The sequence below is a fragment of the Mytilus edulis genome, chromosome 7 (assembly GCF_963676685.1).
Source record: "Mytilus edulis chromosome 7, xbMytEdul2.2, whole genome shotgun sequence".
In the NCBI taxonomy this organism is placed as follows: Eukaryota; Metazoa; Mollusca; class Bivalvia; order Mytilida; family Mytilidae; genus Mytilus; species Mytilus edulis.
Window position 1 is genome coordinate 90,690,170 of NC_092350.1, and position 22,786 is coordinate 90,712,955.

At 31.8% G+C, this 22,786-nt stretch overlaps 1 protein-coding gene across 1 annotated transcript in view; it reads left to right on the forward strand.

The window, feature by feature from the left end:
• Positions 1–22,786, forward strand: part of LOC139483493 (uncharacterized) — a 90,514-nt gene that overhangs the window by 23,418 nt on the left and 44,310 nt on the right. Inside the window, exons 4-5 of the mRNA XM_071267515.1 lie at positions 5,289–5,381; positions 15,791–15,815. Coding sequence (XP_071123616.1) covers positions 5,289–5,381; positions 15,791–15,815 — 118 coding nt within the window. The remainder of the gene's footprint in view (positions 1–5,288; positions 5,382–15,790; positions 15,816–22,786) is intronic.

Genomic DNA, 22,786 nt, shown 5'->3' on the forward strand with positions numbered 1-22,786 from the left:
TCACACTCTAATTACACATCTAACACCAATAATACACTACCAACACATCAATCATCTAATCATACTCTAATTACACATCTAACACCAATAATACACTACCAACACATCAACCATCTAAACATACTCTAATTACACATCTAACACCAATAATACACTACCAACACATCAACCATCTAATCATATTCTAATTACACATATAACACCAATAATACACTACCAACACATCAACCATTTAAACATACTCCACAAACACATCTAACACTAAAAATACACTGTCAGCACATCAACTATCTATTCATACTCCAATTACACATAATACACTACCTACACATCAACCATCTAATCATACTCCAATTACACATTATACACTACCAGCACATCAACCATCAAATCATATTCTAATTACACATCTAACACCAATAATACACTACCAGCACATCAACCATCTAATCTTACTCCAATTACACATATAACACCAATAATACACCACCAGCACATTAACCATCCAATCATACCTTACTATCATAACTACCATCTAATCACATTCCACCAACACCTTACATCAATCATACACTACTAACAAAGCTATGATTTAATCTTCTCCAGCAACACATCATGCACTTCCATTATACAACTACAATCTTATCATATTTTACCAACACACTTGTTACCAAACATTCACTGACAAATCAATTAGCCGATATAGAGAGTATAAAACAAGAACAATGTTACACCACATATTTCAGTCTTTTATGCAGGTGTCATTTTGCTCGTAAAAAGAACACACACAAGAAAAATGATACTCAACAGTCACATATATCACAGTTTTCTTCATGTGTCAATATGCTAGTGAAAAGAGCACAAAAAAGAATAGTGACACTCCACAGTCACATGTGTCAGCCTTTTACTCATGTGTCATAGTGGTTGTCAATAAAGCCTGAAATAGAATAATAATACTCTCATTGTTTATGCGAATCGAACACAAAACACGCATAATAGCACTCCACAGTAACATATGCCAGCCTTTTACTCATGTGCTATTGAACTTGTGAATATAGCACAAACAAGAATAACAAGTATATGGTTTGAGCACATGTATATTTTAGGAGTAGCACATACAAATGATTATTTTTTTTCAAGAAATAATCAGAGATATGTATGAAGAAAGAAACAATCCCAGAAACATATTTCATCCTTTTACACATGTGTCATAGTTGTTGTCAACAAAGCATGTACTAGAATAATAATACTCTCATCGTACATGTGAATCGAACAAAAGTCACGAATAATGACACTCCACAGTAACATATGTCGGCCTTTCACTCATGTGTCAATAGTGGTTGGCAATAAAGCCTGAAATAGAATAATAATACCCTCATTGTCCATGTGAATCGAACACAAGGCACAAATAATGACACTCCACAGAAACATATGTCAGCCTTTTACACATGTGTCATAGAAGTTGTCAATAAATCATATACTAGAATAAGGCCTAAATTAAAATATTGTTTGTTTGCCCTTTTCCGACTCTATGTTTTGAAACAGGGTAGGTAGGTAGGTAAAATATTTTATTTTTCTTTCCCAAAAAATAACTTAGCTCAGTACATTTTTTGTCATGGGTGGGCAGGTAGGTATAATATTTTATCTTATAGATACATAATCTGCATGACATCATTTTTGTCTGTATTGCTTTTGTTTAAGTATGCTTTTGCTAATAAATTCATATGCACTACTATTTTGTTTTCAAATATCAAAATATAAGGCTGTGCGGCATATTTTCAACATTAATATGCCTGGAACTTTTGAGAGTTTTAACTTACATTAATATTCTGTACTACGTACATTGTACGCTTACCTCGACCTAAAGGTTTTCTGTAAAATATAACTTTATCCTGGTAAAATATGTCCGGGCAGACATACATTACTAGTAGAAACAGTCCCTAGAGTGTTTAAATTTTCGTGTGTGCCTGCAGGGTTTCCAATAAAAATGATACAAGACTTGAAACTCAATTGTCACGTATTTTTCATCGCATTTATAAATGATCTGTATGAAAAAACTTGGCGATTTTACTGCCAAATATTCTCCACTTTACAGACCTTTGGTTCATGTCAGATATAAATAATATATCAATGCTTGTTGAAGGCATCGTTAACATAATCATCCTGATCCACCAATCACCAAAGGCCATTCCTACATGGGATACAACGTTCGTTTACAAAATATTTTGTACACACGTTGATAATTTTGTATTGGACGAACTTTTTTTTTAATGAACCCTACTCTTCAAGTACAAAGACACAGAGTAACGTTCGTCATATCATGATTTCAAACAAATGCTTTGAATAAATAAAGGCAACAGTAGTATACCGCTGTTCAAAACTCATAAATCCATGGACAAAAAACAAAATCGGGGTAACAAACCAAAACCGAGCGAAACGCATTAAATATAAGAGGAGAACAACGACACAACATCGAAACGCAACACACACAGAAACAGACCAATCATCAGACAAAACACCACGAGAATAACAAATGTAACATGAAAACCAAATACATGAATTTGGGATAGACAAGTACCGTGCCACGTCTTATCTCAATATCTCAAAAATAAGAGAAAACACAAACGACTCAACGTTAAAATGCAACACAAAGAGAAACGAACAATATATAACAATGACCATCTTCCTGACTTGGTACAGGACACTTTTAAAGGGGAATAAAAGTGGTGGGTTGAACCTGGTTTTAAGGCATGCCAAACCTCGCACTTTAATGGCAAAGTTAAATATAACATTGAAATGACAACATAATATTACAGGACTACAATACAAATAAATAGGAGAACATATTAGACACAGAAAAACATGATTAATAGATAACAAAAAGCATCAGGTTTAAAATTCAATACGCCAAAAACGCGCCTTGCCCACACAAGACTCACCAGTGACGCCCAGATATAAAAGATCGAAAGTGAAAAAAGTACAAAGTTGTACAGCACTGAAGATCAAAAGTTGAAAAGGTTTCGCAAAATACGGCATTGTTTTTATGCCCGGGAAACTCTAAATGCAAGTGTTCATGTCAAACCCTCACGTGATACCAAACGGACTAGACCTTATGCGGGAAAGATAAAACCCGAGGATTCCGGTTAAAAGGTTTTGAGCGGGAAATACAAATATAAGATTATTTGTAGGAACAGAAAAACAAAATAAAATAAAATCTTGCAGGTAAATACAAATAAAAGATTTTCAGGCGGAACGAATTAATAGGGTCTGTCGGTAAAGGGCAAACAAACAATATTTTAATTTAAGCCTAATAATACTCTCATTGTCCATGTGAATAGAACACAAAACAAGAATAATGACACTCCAGAGTAACATATGTCCGCCTTTCACTCGTGTGTCAATAGTGGTTGGCAATAAAGCATATACTAGAATAATAGTACCCTCATTGTCCATGTGAATCAGAAGCAAAACACGAATAATGACACTCCTCAGTAACATATATATCAGCCTTTTACTCATGTGCTATTAAACTTGTGAATATAGCACAAACAAGAATAACAGACCTAGGTTTGAGCACATATATAATTTAGGAGTCACACATAAAAATGTTTATTTCTATGCCCCTGCCGTAGAGGAGGGGGCATAAAGTTTTACCCTTGTCTGTACGTCCCAAAGTTGGTTTCCGTTCTCTAACTTTAGTTTGCCTCAACCAAATCTTATGAAACTTATACATAATGTTTATTACCACAAATCACAGATCATGTTTGAATTTTGGAGTCGTCACTTTAACAGTTCTAGAGTTATGTCCCTTTACAAATGGAAAAATTGGGGGGGGGGGGGGGACGGGTGGGCATCATCAGTGTTCCATGGACACATTCCCATTTTTTTTTCAATAAAGAATCATAGATATGTATGAAGAAAGAAACAATTCCAGCTGTATTTTGCAGAATGTATTTTAAAATAAAAGTTGTACCGATAATATGAGATTTTTCATATGTGAAAAATACGTAGAGTTAATAAAATCCCTAACACTGGTGTAACTTATTACAAGTTAATGACACTTTGCTGAACATTATTGCTGTTTACAATTTATCTCTACCTATACTAATATTCAAGAAAATAACCAAAAAACGGCAAAATTTCCTTAAACAATTAACTGTAAAACAGATTGTTGAATTATCATAAAAATAACTTTATTTTTTTTTAGTTTGTGTGGCGTAAATGTAACATTTTACATACTATAATTTCTTTAACAGTAAAATCTCAAATATTATTCATTGATCTCTTTATAATGTTACTTCATATTTGTTGTTGATTTAGGTTCACTGGTTTTTATGTCAAGTATATATGAATAAGTCAACATTCAGCATTGTATAGGTAAAACTAATGCAACAATTACCTGTTATTTATCGTTTTATATTACATAGGTAAAATTAATGCAACAATTACCTATTATTTATCGTTTTACATTGTATAGGTAAAATTATTGCAACAATTGCCTATTATCTATCTTTTAACATTGTATAGGTAAAATTATTGCAACAATTGCCTATTATCTATCTTTTAACATTGTATAGGTAAAAGTAATGCAACAATTGCCTATTATCTATCTTTTTACATTGTATAGGTAAAATTAAGGCAACAATTACCTATTATTTATCTTTTTACATTGTATAGGTAAAATTATTGCAACAATTGCCTATTATCTATCTTTTAACATTGTATAGGTAAAATTATTGCAACAATTGCCTATTATCTATCTTTTAACATTGTATAGGTAAAAGTAATGCAACAATTGCCTATTATCTAGCGTTTTGTATTATATAGGTAAAATTAATACAACAATTACCTATTATTTATCTTTTTACATTGTATAGGTAAAATTATTGCAACAATTGCCTATTATCTATCTTTTTACATTGTATATTAGGTAAAATTAATGCATTAGTTACCTATTATTTATCTTTTTACATTGTATAGGTAAAATTAATGCAACAATAACCTATTATGTATCTGTTAACAATATATGGGTAATAGCAATGCAACAATTAAATTATTATTTATCGTTTTATATTATATAGGTAAAATTAATGCAACAATTACCTATTTTTTGTTGTTTTACATTGTATAGGTAAAATTAATGCAACAATTACCTATTATTTGTTGTTTTACATTGTATAGGTAAAATTATTGCAACAATTACCTATTATTTGTTGTTTTACAGTTTATGAAATAAAGGAAGATGTATATGTGTATGATTGATAAAAGAGTTTTTGATTGTATTTCAGGGTGAAACTCCATATGATATAGCAACAATAGTAAACAGGTATGATACTGAGGAAGAAAAAAGGAAGACGAAAGCAGTGATGGACTTCCTAAAGGTAAATATTCTGTCTTAATTAAAACGAAATATTGACACAAATGTGACAGATTGTTAGAGTCACAACAGACTTGGTACAAAGAAGTTACAATAAAACAGTTGCCTTTAGTTGTCTATGTGACTGTGGCATTTGTTATCAGTTGGCAATTCCAAGCTTGTAGCCTAGTATAGATGTTGGCATTTATGAACGAAAAATTTTTTGGTCGTATATTGGTATCACGTTGGCGTCGTAGTCTGCGTCGTCGTTGTCGTCGTCGTCGTCCGAATACTTTTAGTTTTCGCACTCTAACTTTAGTAAAAGTGAATAGAAATCTATGAAATTTTAACACAAGGTTTATGACCACAAACGGAAGGTTGGGATTGATTTTGGGAGTTTTGGTCCCAAAATTTTAGGAATTAGGGGCCAAAAAGGGCCTAAATAAGCATTTTCTTGGTTTTCGCACTATAACTTTAGTTTAAGTAAATAAAAATCTATGAAATTTTGATATAATGTTTATGACCACAAAAGGGAGGTTGAGATTGATTTTGGGAGTTTTAGTTTAAACAGTTTAGGAATTAGGGGCCAATAAAAGGGCCCAAATAAGCATTATTCTTGGTTTTCGCACAATAACTTTAGTATAAGTAAATAGAAATCTATGAAATTTAAACGCAAGGTTCATGACCAATAAAGGAAGGTTGGGTTTGATTTTGGGAGTTTTTGTCCCAACAGTTTAGGAATAAGGGGCCCAAAGGGTCCAAAATTGAACTTTGTTTGATTTCATCAAAAATGGAATAATTAGGGTTCTTTGATATGCCGAATCTAACTGTGTATGTAGATTCTTAATTTTTGGTCCCGTTTTCAAATTGGTCTACATTAAGGTCCAAAGGGTCTAAAACTAAACTTATTTTGATTTTAACAAAAATTAAATCCTTGGGGTTCTTTGATATGCTGAATCTAAAATTGTACTTAGATTTTTGATTATTGGCCCAGTTTTCAAGTTGGTCCAAATCGGGGTCCAAAATTAAACTTTGTTTGATTTCATAAAAAATTGAATAATTGGGGTTCTTTGGTATGCCAAATTTAACTGTGTATGTAGATTCTTAATTTTTAGTCCCGTTTTCAATTGGTCTACATTTAAGTCCAAAGGGTCCAAAATTAAACTTAGTTTGATTTTAACAAAAATTGAATTTTTGGGCTTTTTTGATATGCTGAATCTAAACATGTACTTTAATTTTTGATTATAGGCCCAGTTTTCAAGTGGGTTCAAATCAGTGTCCAAAATGATTATATTAAGTATTGTGCAATAGCAAGAAATTTTCAATTGCACAGTATTCACCAATAGCAAGAAATCTTCAATTGCACAGTATTGTGCAATAGCAAGAAATTTTCAATTGCTCAGTATTGCGCAATAGCAAGAAATCTTCAATTGCACAGTATTGTGCAATAGCAAATATTTTCAATGGCACAGTATTGCGCAATAGCAAGAAATATCTAATTGCACAATATTGTGCAATAGCAAGAAATTTTCAATTGATTGGAGTTATCTTTCTTTGTCCAGAATAGAAGTTGAATCAACTTAAATTATTGTTTTATACAATATACAATGTATATTCACTTTTACTATCAACTGATAAATTAAAACAATCTTTACCATTCAGTGATAACAAGCACCTTTTATTACATTTTAATATTTTATGATGTATTTAAATGCGTAGTTATTGTCGCAAACTCCATTAGAAATTTGAATTGAGATCAGTTTTGGAAAAAGGGAAAGGGGATGTGAAAAAAAGGGGGGGGGTAAATTTTTCTCATTTCAGATTTCATAAATAAAAAGAAAATTTCTTCAAACATTTTTTTGAGAGGATTAATATTTAACAGCATAGTGAATTGCTCAAAGGCAAAACAAATATTTTAAGTTCATTAGACCACATTCATTCTGTGTCCGAAACCTATGCTGTGTCAACTATTTAATCACAATCCAAATTTAGAGCTGAATCCAGCTTGAATGTTGTGTCCATACTTGCCCCAACCGTTCAGGGTTCAACCTCTGCGGTCGTATAAAACTGTGCCCTACGGAGCATCTGGTTGGTATTTGTTTTGTCGGCTTGCTATCTTCTGGGTTGATACATCACATCTCCTTTTATTTAAGCAAAATATGTGCATTATGTATCAGTGTATGAAAAGATTGATTTAAATGTGTATGTAAGTATGTGATAAACATATATATATAAATGCACTTTTTTACATCATTTTTAATATGATGTCAACATGTGTGTGTTTTTTGTTGTTGTGTGTAATACAATTAAGCATTGTCGTAGCAGATAGGCCCGGCCACCTTTTACATGTAAAGAAAAAAATGTTTAAAATCATTCTGAATCAAATACAAATACATATGACCTTCTGCTGTTGTCGGTTCTATTGTCGGGTTGTTGTCTCTTTGATACATTCCCCATTTCCATTCTCAATTTTAAGTTAATCACATCATTATTAAATATGCTAATTTGTACCATCGTCATATATTGCATATAAGAAAAACAAATTATCATGACTAGAAAAGGATAAAGATTTTTGTCGAGCCTGCAACTTTTTTCGCTAAAGTGAGACATACCGATCCTGCATTCCGTCGGGGCGACGTCCAAAATATTCACCCTGTAGTTAAAGTTTTAGAAATTTTAATAACTTTCCTGTAAAATTCTACCAAACATGGACAGAAGCTTGTTCCTGATCATAAGATAGTATCCAGAAGTAAATTTTGTTTATGATCATAATTGAATATGTCAAATTCATGTTCACCGATTTAATTCTAAATCTCATATTTTATTTATAACAATGTAAAACATTTATCCAAACTATCAAAAATCTGAAATATGTAAAACGTAGCTTCGTTTCGTGAGTATTTTAGTCCAAACGCCATCTTATTAATTAACGAGTTGACCTCTTAAGTCATGCGATGACCAAATAAGCGATGTAAACATAAATAAAGATATAAATAGATTAAGCAAACTCATGCTGTTGGATTATTCTTGGTCTATTTAATTTCATTTTATATAGATGAAAAATTAATTTTTTTCATCGTTTTTACCTCTATAAGAATGATTTTTTGTGGATTGGATCAGTCATTCAAATAATTTACCTTTGTTTCACTTTCAATGTTTACATTCTTTTCCTTTAAATAACTTTACACATATAATTCACGTGTTCGATTTTCAACTGGAAACTCCACACAAAAATTTACGACAAAAGGGACGATTTTTCGTTCCCTATTGTTAATTTTTCATTTTTAGATGGTGATGTTCCTTTGGCACCATCTTACGGTGTTTATATTTCACAGCTAGTTTGCTATGCCAGCGTCTGTTGTGACGTTTTTTATTTTAACGGACGAAATTTATGTATTACTGATAAATTATTAAACCAGGGATATCGTTACCATTAATTACTTAAAACCTTTACTAAATTTTTCCATAGATATAAGTTTGGTTGTACCTGTAGAAAACTTATTTCAAACGGGATAGCACATCCTCATTTTTACGGAAATGTTGTTAACCGTGCCCGGAAATTTAGAAATGATCCATGTAAACTTATCGCTCCTTTAAATAAACTTATTCTAAAAGGTTTCCAATTCAATACTGTAATAAGATCATTGAATATTATTTTTATTGGTATAATTATTGAGTTTGTTATCAGTAAATTAAAAGCAAACTAAATATTACTAGTATGTTATATACAAATACACATTCATGGATCTACAATCTGTCGATACCTGTAACTTTACATTGCACAAGGTCATGTTTTTCTCTGGCTGTTTATGACGTCTTTACACTAAATCCATTGGATGTTGGATGTATACAAATTGATAGTTTAGTCTTAAATGCATGATTTTTAGAAAGATTGGAACTTGTTCTAAATCTTTCTTAAGGCACTGGCCTCCCTAACAACACGACAGGTTAGCTACTAAATGATTATGTATTCACTGCACTGAAATATAGTTCCCTATAGTTCTCATGTATATGCACATAATACACATATAAACTGGGAAAAAATGGATATATTTTTGGAGCAGTTTATTCAAGAATGTATGTCATTACGATGTGTGCATTTGCAGGCTTTTTTTAATGAGTTTGATTAAGTAATTGAGTATTTATACAACACTAGTATGATTGATAACTGTCATTATTACTAAACAATGAGAGACAAGGTGTACCTTTAATTACAATGCCCCACCTCCTTGACTGCCAATCAAATTGACCACATTACTTATCAACCTCAGTCTTACATAATTATGCAGAACAATATATATCTCAATATACAAATTATTTGACCTCATAATTGAATACACAAATACATGTATATACATTAGGTGTTTGATATATAAGGATGATAGATTTATTCATTGCCTATTACTTTTGATCTACACTTCATAAAGTGATTCTGTAAATTATGTCTGAAAGATAAATGATTAATTAAGAATTATCAAGATCTTTAAAAAAAAAGGTAAATAAAAATATAATTATGAATATTTAAAGGTATTCAGGTAAGGTCTATAATTTACTTGATAAATTTCCAGTAATCATCTGTAATTAATGAACAATTCAGGTTAGTTCACATCTTTTTTTATCAGTAATTGGCTTGAAACAGTTAGTAAAATTTGAAAACTTTTATGATAATTACATGTATAACAAACATTTTGTTTCTTAAATTTTATTCCCCTTCAAATGTCTATTAACAATTTTAGTCAGTTGAATATTTAGAAGAAGTGAATATATATTTTTACAATCACGAAACATAAAATCTACATTTCAATAAATAAAGTTTTTTTAATTTGTTTACGTTGAAAAGTACATTTTCAATGCTCTGTGCTGGACAATACTTTATAAGTTGATCAAAAGGAACTCTATAACTGTTAATCTTTACTGCCATATAACCTATGTTTTAACTTATAAAATGCCCCAAAACTACATTTTTAGATTACTTTTGTTGACACTTTAAAGTTCTTAGCTTTATGTTTATCTGTTAATATTATGTCTTACAAGGATTGATGGTGAAATTTACTAGGATAATTTTAGATTTGCAATTGTTTTGAGACCCATGTTATTTAATTTGAGCTCATTTTATCTTCATACTGGAAAAGCACTTTTCCTTCCTAAGACCTGCTGTTTATGTAATTTTCAGCATTAGTGCTTTATTAATGTTCTTTTTTTGTCCCCACCATACCTTGATATGAAATTATTCAAACTACTCTTCCAATCTTTCCATGAGTGATATCCATCACTTTGATTTTATTAGTTGTTAGTGGCTTTTAACTAGCTGTCAGATAACTGCGAGTACTCTCAGATCTGTTCCTAGTGTCTTTTTGTTGTCGGGAAGTATCCGGCCACGTCAACTTGTATTTTTGTCCATCTGATGAGTTAAGCCTTTTTCAACTGATTTTTTAGTTCGTTCTTATGTACTGTTATACCACTGTCCCAGGTTAGGGGGAGGGTTGGGATCCCGCTAACATGTTTAACCCCGCCACATTATTTAAATATGTGCCTGTCCCAAGTCAGGAGCCTTTAACTCAGTGGTTGTCGTTTGTTTTATGTGTTACATATTTGTTTTTTGTTAATTTTTTATATAAATAAGGCCGTTAGTTTTCACGTTTGAATTGTTTTACATTGTCTTATCAGGGCCTTTTATAGCTGACTATGCGGTATGGGCTTTGTTCATTGTTGAAGGCCGTATGGTGACCTATAGTTGTTAATGTCTGTGTCATTTTGGTATCTTGTGGACAGTTGTCTCACTGGCAACCATATCACATCTTCTTTATTATATTATTACCATATAACACATATCAAGTTTGAATTTTGGTGGCATTACTTTTACTGGTATAGAGCTATGCCCCTTTACAAATAGAAAAATTCCTGATTTTTTTTCCTGTTCTCTAACTTAAGTTTGCCTCACCCAAATGTTATGACACTTATACACAATGTCTTTTACCAGAAAAAACCACAGATCAAGGTTGAATTTTGGTGACCTCACTTTTACTGTTATTGAGTTATGCCCCGTTACAATTGGAAAATTGCAGAATTTTTCGTTTTTATGTATGCCCCCGCCATAGTGGAGGAGGCATTATGTTTTACTATTGTCCGTCTATACCTACGTACGTATGTAGGTCCTAAAAATGGTTTCCGTTCTCTATCTTTAGTTTGCCTCAACCAAATGTTATAAAATTTATACACAATGTTTATAACCACAAAACACAGATCAAGTTTAAATGTTGGTGGCGGGCGTCCCTTTAACCTTTCTAGAGTTGTGCCCCTTTACAAATGGAAAAAAAATGCTGTTGTATTTTTGTTTCTGTTCTCTAACTTTAGTTTGCCTCAACCAAATGTTATGAAACTTATACACAATGTTTATCACCACAAAACACAGATCGAGTTTAAATGTTGGTGGCGTCCCTTTAACCTTTCTAGAGAAGTGCCTCTTTACAAATTCAAAAGACCCTGTTGATTTTTTTGTTTCCGTTATCTAACTTTAGTTTGCCTCAACCAAATGATATGAAATTTATACACATTGCTTATAATTAAAAAACACAGATCAAGTTCGAATTTTGGTGGGGTCTCTTTTATTGTTCTAGAGTGATGCCCTTTTACAAATTGAAAAATCGCTGAAATATTTGTTTCTGTTCTGTAACTTTAGTTTGCCTCAACCAAATGTTATGAAATTTATATACAATGCTTATAACCACAAAACACAGATCAAGTTTAAATGTTGATGGCGTCCCTTTAACCTTTCTAGAGTTGTTCCCCTTTACAAATGGAAAACAAAATGCTGTATTTTTGTTTCCGTTCTCTAATTTTAGTTTGCCTCAACCAAATATTATATGAAACTTATATACAATGTTTGTATCCACAAAACACAGTTCAAGTTCAAATTTTGGTAGCGTCACTTTTACCTTTCTAGAAAAGTGCCTATTTACAAATGGAAAAAAATGCTGATTTTTTCGTTTCCGTTCTCTAACTTTCAAGTTGCCTCAACCAATTGTTATGAAATTTATACACAATGCTTATAACCAAAAGACACAGATCAAGTTCGAATTTTGGCGACGTCAATTTTGCCTTTCTAGAGTTATGCCCTTTTACAAATTGAAAAACTGCTGCAATATTGTTTCTGTCCTGTAACTTTAGTTTGTCTCAACCAAATGTTATTAAACTTATACACAATTCTTAAAACCACAAAACACAGATCAAGTTTAAATTTTGGTTGCTTCACCTTTACCTTTCTAGAGTTGTGCCCTTTACAAATGGGAAAAATTCTGATTTTTTTGTTTCATTTCTGTTACTTTAGTTTGCCTCAACCAAATGTTCTGAAACTTGAGCACAATGCTTATAACTACAAAACACAGATCAAGTTTGAGTTTTGGTGGCGTCACTTGTATTCTTCTAGAATTATGTCCTTTTTCAAATGAAAAAAAAGTTGAATATTTTCATTTCCGTTCTCTAACTTAAGTTTGCTTCAACTAAATGTTATGAAACTTATTAAAAAGCAATGCTGATTAACACAAAACTCAGATCAAGTACACATAAGGGTTGTGTCACTTTTACAGTTCTTGAGTTATAGTTATGTCCCTTTATAACGTTGTATGCAATATGTATATAATATTGTAAACTGAAGATATAGACAACAGCAAAAGTAGGCGAGACACTGGGTTCCGCGGAACCCTTACAAATTTTGTTTCAGTGCGTGCAAATACAAATATTTGAGACATTATTTGTAACTATAGTAATGATGTTAAATAAGTTTTAATTAGTTATGAATGTAACCTCAATTTTGATAATTTGATTAATTACTCCAAGTTTGATTTAAAAAAGTGCGGTATTTTCAGTTTGAACCTGGCGCACAAATAAAGCAAGTTATTTACAAATGATGAATACATCATGAATCTTGTCCTGGATTTATTTGTATGCTAATAAATGAAATATAACAGTATTATAACAAGAAGAAGATGCATAACCCCTATAATGTAAATAGACCTTTTTTTTTGGTGTTTTGAAAAATTTAAAGATGTCATTTTTGTCGAGCCTGCAACTTTTGTTGCAGAAAGCTCGACATAGTGATAGTGATCCGGCGGCGGCTACGGCGGCGGCGGCGGCGTTAACTAACTTCTTTATATTTTAGAAGGTGGAAGACCTGGATGCTTCATACTTTGTATATAGATGCCTCATGTTACGAAGTTTCCGTCAGTCACATGTCCAATGTCCTTGACCTCTTTTTCATGGTTCAGTGACCACTTGAAAAAAAAGTTCAGAATTTTTGTAATGTTGAATTCTCTCTTATTATAAGTAATAGGGTAGCTATATTTGATATGTGCGTACCTTGCAAGGTCCTCATGCCCGTCAGACAGTTTTCACTTGACCTCGACCTCATTTCATGGATCAGTGAACAAGTTTTGGTGGTCAAGTCCATATCTCAGATACTATAAGCAATAGGGCTAGTATATTTGGTGTATGGAAGGACTGGAAGGTGTACATGTCCAACTGGCAGGTGTCATCTGACCTTGACCTCATTTTCATGGTTCAGTGGTTATAGTTTTTGTGTTTTGGTCTGTTTTTCTCATACTTTATGCAATAGGTCTACTATATTTGTTGTATGGAATGATATTAAGGTGTACATGTCTAGTGGGTAGATGTCATCTGACCTTGACCTCATTTTCATGGTTCAGTGGTCAAAGTTAAGTTTTTGAGTTTTGGTCTTTTTATCTAATATTATATATGCCAAAGGTCAACTATATTTGGTGTATGGAAATATATTATGATCTATATGTCAGTCCCGCAGGTTTTATTTGACCATGACCTCAATTGCACGGTTCATTGCACAGTGTTTTGGTCTATTTTTATAACTATAAGTAATAGGTCAACTATGTTTGTTGTATGGAAGCTTTGTTAGCTGTACATGTCTGCCTGTCATGGTTCATCTGACCTTGACCTCATTTTCATGGTTCATTGGTCTTTGTTTAGCTATCTTGGTTAATGTTTAGTTTATGTGACAGTTGTAATAAAGCTTTATACTTAGGACTATCAACATAATATCAATGATTAGTAAAGAAGGCGAGACATTTCAGTGTGTGCACTCTTGTTATTATTTTATTGTTATAGTCATGTTTACATGTATTTCATGATTTCTAACTGAACTGTCCTGAAGGGCCAAATAAGTTTTTGCCATTACTTTTTATCCATCGATTGTTTTCCCCTGTCCATTGTCCCTTAACTGTTCTTAAAAAAAATTCTCTGAAATTGAATCTCATCTATCAACATTGCCACCGTGGATAAACATAGGACATAAGGTATAAATACAGTTTTGGCTTATACCATATATATCGAAAACTAGAGCAATAGAAGTAAACTGTTTGTAATTCGTTTATTTTAAGGGGACCACTTATGTCAAGTTAAAATGATACTTGATATGCATCAGGATGGGCATATATATATATATTGACCCTATACCCACATGGTTCAGTGACAATGTTTATATATTTTACATGCCAAGGTATTTGTGTTTGATATAGCCTACACATAAGACATATATCTATGTCGACTGTGTATCTTTACTAGCACTGGGTCAATATCACTGCTGGTGGACTATGAGTATACAAAAATGACTGTTAACAAACTTTTGTCACATTCCACATTTCTATTTTTATATATGTACAGAAATGGTGGTTTAAGTTAAGTTTAGATACATTTGACGGTTTTATGTCCCTTTTGATCTTATAGCATATATAATTAACATGTTTAGGTCTTATATTTTTTTTTTAGCTTAAGGAGGTAGACCTTGGTTCAGGTAGATAACTCTTAAATCAGTTATGCGTTTGTAAAAGTCAAGTTTCGTCAACGAATTTTAAGCATTTACCTGAAACAGATTGGAAATAATCTATGTATCCAAGAAGCTTAGAACATATTTATGAAAATGACTGACACAAACGTACTGATGATTTTAAGAGTTATTTCCCGTAACCTAGTTCTACCTTTTTAAATAGTCAGGTTTGAGCGTTTATGATGATGGTAAATTCAAAGTGTTTCAAAATTAATCAATAAAGTGTAATTTCCGATTAGGTTTTTTTCTTTTTAATTTCTGTCTTTTTGTCTTGTTTTTACTTCATTTCGAACTGATGTTCATGTTAGTTATTGTGTTGTGTTGTTGCACCATTATCTCAAGTTTAGGGGAAGTGATCACTCACAAACCTGTTTCACCACCACATTCTGTATATGCATGTTCAAAGTCTGAAGCCAGTACTTCACCGGTTGTTTTTGGTTGCTGTCTGATATATTTGTATTTCTATTATTGATTGCTCGATGTCAGACTTGATTTTCTCGTCTTAATGGCTTTACATTTAACCGTGGACACACCAAGTTTATGAATTGTTATGTGATATCAGATTGTTTATTGTTTTGTAGACTGTCATGTTAGAGACTCCAGAAGGTAAGTCTAGTTATGATCTGCAAGTATTCTTTTTTTTTTAATTTTCATTTTTTATTGAAATCTGTACATTTGTTAGTAATGAAAACATCGAATACCGGAACCTTATCCCGGCCTCGTTAATTTTAGTAATAGATCATGCAAATATATATGTGTTAGTATTTGTTAGTTCATTTTACAAAAAAATATATCAGCTGTAGTTACAATATAATATCGCATTTTGTATTTGCATTAAAAAGTAACATAATAAAAGTTCAAAAATAAGGACCACAAATAAATGTATTCAACATATTAGAATAATTGTTTAACAAACATACAGATATTCTAAGTTTTTATAGTTTTTTTAAAATGGAAATTTTGAGGAAAAATAAGTTAAATAAAATTTAAAATAATAAAAAAAACGAAAAAATTAACACAGAAAAAAAAGAAAATAAATATAAATATAATGTTCTGATGAATATTTTTCATGTAACTTTTTTGTTAGTTCACAAATTAACATTCAATCATGTTTTTCACATATGAATTATAATAGGACTTTAATTACAATCGAACAAATGAGTAAATTGAATCCAAAATTTATTGAAACTCTCAAGCTTATTGTTTCTTACTGCTATACACTTCTCTAAATTATAAAGATCTTTTAGAACTTTCTTCACAGCATGAATTGATAAAACTGTCTGGAAATATCTTGTATTATAAATATATTGTTTAAGGGCCAGTCTGCCATAAAACCATGCAAAATCTCAAATTTCGTCCAAAATGGTAGTTATAACTGAGCAACATTATATATATTTCCAAAATCTTTGGGTATTTAGGAGTTAAGATAATAAAATATTTGTAAATTCACACTATTTTTCATTTAACAGCCTTATTTGCATATTTGTGAATTATAAAAAAAAAAATGCAAAAAAAATCACCATATTTAGGTACTTTTTAAAGGTCTGGATAATTGATATATCTCTTAAATATAGCATTATCTTGTTACATTTTGCAAAGAACATTATAAAAAAAAAGAAAAAATGCATTTTGACATTTTTATTACCTTTTGGCAGGTTGTCAGAGAGGTTCGTGCAACAGATGTATTAGATAACTTGCATGTAGTACATGTACTCAGTAGGTGTTTTCTCTCAAGATCATATTTATTTTTTTCAACTTTTAGGATTTTTTTGAAGGTGCATATCAGTTCTAAGACAAGTAAAAAAATTTAGCCTGGCAAATATTGGGAATTTGGTAAAAAAATGCTTCCAAATATCTATAAAATGCACTAATTGTAATAGTTTTTGCCCCTTAATATTTTAATTAAAACTGATCAAAGTAGACTTACATTCCGGACAATAACTTTAGTTTAAGTGTATTATAGATCTTTATGGGTTTTTTTTTCAGAAGGTTCAATACCACAAAAGAAAGGTTTGGATCGATTTTGGGGATGACGGTCCCAACCGTTTAGGAATTAAGGGCCCAAAAGGGGCCTAAAACAAGCATTTCATAGTTTAAGGATAATAACTTGTGTATAAGTATTTCAATTGCTCTGATATTGTATCACAATGTTTAAAACCACACGTAAAAGGTTTGAATTCATTTAAATGGGTCATGGGTTCAAAGTTAGGAATTAAGGGCCAACAAGGGGCCAACAAACAAGCATTTTTCTAGTTTCACGACAATAACTTGTGTGTAATTGTATGGATCTCTCTCAAATTGTACCCCAATACTCCATATAACAAAGGGGAGGCTGGGATTTAGTTTTGGATTAATTATCCAAAATATGTAGAAATAAGGGGCCAAAAAAGGGCCAAAAGAAGCATGTTTCTAGTTTCCAAACAATAACTTGGGTTTAACTTTAAGTATATGGATCTCTCTGTAATTGTACTACAAGGTTCTATACTTAAAAGGAAAGGATGGGATTGTGTTTAAGGGTTATTCCTTAAAGGGGGTTTCCATAAATGGGGGGGGGGGGGGATTTGTAAACAATTTTTTAAGAGGGATTTCTTTTTTTTTTTTAATTTTTCAAATTTCAAATTATGAAAATTTTCAAGAAGAAATCTTCAATTGCACAGTATTGTGCAATAGTTTGACCACATTTATTTTGTAACAAAAACTTTATTTTGTCAAAAATGCAATCACAATCCATATTCAGACAGCATCAAGCTTGAACATTGTGACCAACTTTAATTTGCCCCAACTGTTCAGGGTCCAACCACTGCGGTTGTATAAAGCTGCGCCCTGCGGAGCACCTGCTTTTCACATACTTTCAATTGATGACAGTCTTTTAAAAAGCTTGTTATATGAAACAGAGTTGTGAACATACTTGTACTTCAAAAAATCTTCCTCTTTGAAACTTTTGATTGGAATGCAACCAATTATAGGGGCAATCACTCATTGAGTGTCTACAAAAAAGTTTATATGTGCATATATAATGTGCCATATAAAAGTTTTTGATTTATATCTCAGATTAAATCAAGATAAAAGAAAGACATTTGAGGTGACCCTACTTCTTCAAAAATCGAAAGCTTTTCCAAAATTATCTTGAATGTTCCTCTGCAAAGAACATCTCTTTCTGTTTGTTGATACTTTGAGATTTTGATTTTAAGTCCCCTAACGGCTAACGTCTAAGTGGACTTAGGTTTGCACTGCGTTTGGCTGTCTGTCAGTCTGTCTATCTGTCATTTCGGCAATTCAAGACTTTTTGTGCCTGTAGATTTTGATTTGATATTTGGTTTATCGATTCATCATGACAAGTTACAGGTCAAATTCATTATTCACGCTTTAAGCTTTTCTCTTTGTTCAGTTGAAGCCCTTTCTCTAGAATAAAATTTTTGATGAAATACTTATTCATTAGAAGATTTCTGTTCAAACGGAAATAACTGATTTTTTTTAAAGACAAAATGACATTTTGAATGTTTTTCCTTTTCTTTGGTATTTAGTGATTCAGTTTTGTTCCAGTCTGATATTTGTGTGCAGAGTTGTGGTCTTTGGACATAGGAAATTCACTTAGATAGTCAGAATTTAACAAGTTTTTTTTTTGTTTTGCTTGTCTCGATATTTTTATGTAGTTTACACCATGAAAAATTATAGAACAAGTTAAAATTTTGTTCCATTACAATGAATTTGTAACGGGTTGGGGACTATGTATTGCCATGTATTACTCACAGAATGCTTGTTTTTATCGAAAAAAATTCTGATGCTGCAAAATTGTTTAATATTTAGTTAAAATAGATATTGATGACTTTATTATGTTAAATTTTTTCAGATCTTTCAAACTTTTACTTTGTTTTGCTAATACCTTCATCATAAAATTGAGAATGGAAATGGGGAATGTGTCAAAGAGACAACAATCCGACCAAATAAAAAACAACAGCAGAAGGTCACCAACAGGTCTTCAATGTAGCGAGAAATTCCCGCACCCGGAGGCGTCCTTCAGCTGGCCCCTAAACAAATATATATACTAGTTCAGTGATAATGAACGCCATACTAATTTCCAAATTGTACACAAGAAACTAAAATTAAAATAATACAAGACTAACAAAGGCCAGAGGCTCCTGACTTGAGACAGGCGCAAAAATGCGGCGGGGTTAAACATGTTTGTGAGATCTCAACCCTCCCCCTATACCTCTAACCAATGTAGAAAAGTAAACGCATAACAATGTTCATTCATGACTAAAAACTTAGACCATTTTGCACGTTTTTCTTTACGGTAGACCACCATAATATTACATGTATATAAACAGTAAAATCTTTCCATTTTAATGACAATATAAAAAAGAAGATGTGGTATGATTGCCATGGAGACAACTGTCCACAAGAGACCAAATTGACACAGACATTAACAACTAAAGGTCACCGTACGGCCTTAAGCAATGAGCAAAGCCCATACCGCATAGTCAACTATAAAAGGCCCCGATAAGACAATGTAAAACAATTCAAATGAGAAAACTAAAGGCCTTATGTATATAAAAAATGAATGAAAAACAAACCTGTTACACATAAACAAACGACTACCACTGAATTACAGGCTCCTGACTTGGGACAGGCACATACATAAATAACGTAGCGGGGTTAAACGTGTTAGCGGGGGATCCCCCCCCCCCCTAACCTAGTACAGTGGTATAACAGTAAAACATAAGAACGAATTATAAAAATCAGTTGAAAAAGGCTTAACTCATCAGATGGAAAAAAAAATACAAGTGGACGTGGCCAGGTTGTTTGCTCAACAGTTTAACCATTTATCTGTGCATATTTGTTTTTATACAACCGCAAAAAATGAAAGATTTTGGTCGTATATTGGTATGACGTTGCCGTTGTCATCGTCATCCAAAGATATTTTGTTTTTGCACTATAACTTTATCATAAGTAAATAGAAATCTATGAAATTTAAACACAAGGTTAATGACCATAAAAGACAGGTTGGGATTGATTTTGGGAGTTTTTGTCCTAACAGTTTAGGAATTAGGGGCCAAAAAGGGTCCAAAATTTAACTGTTTGATTTCATCAAAAAATGAGTTATTGGGGTTCTTTGATATGCCAAATCTAACAGTGAATTTAGATTCTTAATTTTTGGTCTTGTTTTCAAATTGGTTTACATTAAGGTCCAAAGGGTCCAAAATTAAACTTATTTTGATTTTAACAAAAATTCAATTCTTGGGGTTCTTTGATATGCTGAAAATATATATATCTAAAAATGTACTTAGATTTTTTATTATGGGCCCAGTTTTCAAGTTGGTCCAAATTGGGGTCCAAAATTCAACTTTATTTGATTCAAGAAAATTGAATAAATGGGGTTCTTCAATATGCTGAATCTAACCATGTATTTAGATTTTCAATATTTGGGCCCGGTTATCAAATTGGTCCACATTGAAGTCTAATGGGGTCTAAAATTGAACATTATTTGATTGCATCAAAAATTGAATTCTTGGGGTTCTATGATATGCTGAATCTAACCATGTATTTAGATTTTGGATATTGGACCATAATAGGTAAATGTCAAATTAATTTTTTTTTTAAGTTTTTAAGTTTAAGTTGTTAGACCAGACTCATTCTGTTGTGTCAACTATTTAATCACAATCCAAATTCAGAGCTATACCCAGCTTAAATGTTGTGTCAATACTTGCCCCAACTGTTCAGCGGTCGTATAAAGCTGCACCCTGCGGAGTATCTGGTTATTACATGTGGTTATGAAATAAATTTTATTGCAATTTGAAATATTTGTGTTTGTCTCAGCTGGTAGGAATAGGCCATCTGTATTTTACATGTCTTATTCCAAGGCTTCAAATTGTTAGAGATTCAGGGCCGTAACTAGCCTCTTTTAAAAGTGAGGCAAAATATATTCACCAAAAATATTTCAGCGAGGGGTCAGGGGGGCCCCAGAAACTCTGAAAAGAATGACGCAAAATCGTGCATTCTGAGCGTTTCCCGGACTTTAAGGAGGCTCGAGGGTATAAAAATTTCAGGAAAAAATCAAACATTTGTTTTTCATTACAAATTTTATTTATTTCCTTGTGTAGCTGTTACTTTATCATATGGTACAAAAATCATTCAAAACAATCAATTCGTGTTGGTCCCAGATGACTTTCAAAATGTATACATCATTGAAAAAGTTCCAAATTATCTCCCTTTGGTGGAAAAATGTCATTTTTTGGCTCTAAAATTGAAATATCTTTTTCAAATCATCGGTGACCTATCTTTTTTAAAATAATTTCCATATAAGCTGTACTTAAACTAAATTATTGTAAAATTTTAGCGATTTCTGTAATAAATTTCTTTATTTTATTTCGATATTACCTTTATTTTTCCTATTACTTCAACAGAAAAAAACCACCTTTACCAAAATGTATGCTTCTTTCGAAGGCATATTGTGAGCGCAAATGAACGGTGACCCCACTTTTTTATTTTATTTTTCTATTAACTATAAGATAAAGTTCATTTATAGAAAAATATAGAGAAATCCTATATAAATGATTTAGACCCGCGAACCCCCTTAGACCGATATGTAGGATAAAGCAAAAATCGTAATTCTCATAATCATTAATATCGGAGCTGTCTGTTCTTGTCTTGTATTGTGTTTAGACTTTGGTGATTTTTTTTTATGAATGAATATAAATATAATAACAATGCAGTATAATACTTTAAGTACTGCTAAAGTCGACACTAGGGACCATCTTGACCGTGTTTTATGGTATTAATGATTCTTTCATTGTTGTAGACCCTCCAACGACTGTCAAGATGAAGAACAGGATTAAAAACCCTGACCATTGATAATTTGTATTTTTTCTATGTATTGACTTTGTGGTCGATTTAGTCCCGAGCATGTTTAATCCATAATTCCTTTATTTTCTATTAAAGGGTCTGAACACGACTTAATGCAAGGTTTAACCCTTCAATGTAAAAGGTCATATGGCAATACATTTGTTGTTTTTTTCAAATGATTTGATACCGGGAAATTGGTGGTCGCACTAAAATTTAACCTATGTCAGCTAACTAGTTTTATCTGCAATAAAAAGAGCCAGTTGAAGAGTTTTGTATTCTTTTATATTAAGTTCAATTCTCCATGATTTTTTATGTGTCCAGTAGCATCGTATCTTCTAACATGTTCTTAAAATATTTTCTCGCAGAATGTCTGGCCATCGGTGGACATGCAACATTGCCAAACCACACAACCGTTCACTCGTCATCGTAGATCTAATTTCAAATATTCTTACAATTTAATGTAGTTTTTAAATTAGACAAAAGGTCCTTCGATATAAGAAAACTCAAGTTTAAAACAAAATTACTTAATTTACAAATGAAAATCAACATTTAGACTATAGTCATAAAGTAGGACAATAAATGAACAAAAGACAAACCCGGATACAGATAAGACACATAACTACAAACAATAGACCATCAACACTGAAAATTAAAGTAAATTAGAAACATGGATCACAAAAAAACATGCAGGGCGACATCAGAAAGTGAAGAGAACTTGCTTATTGCAAGACACT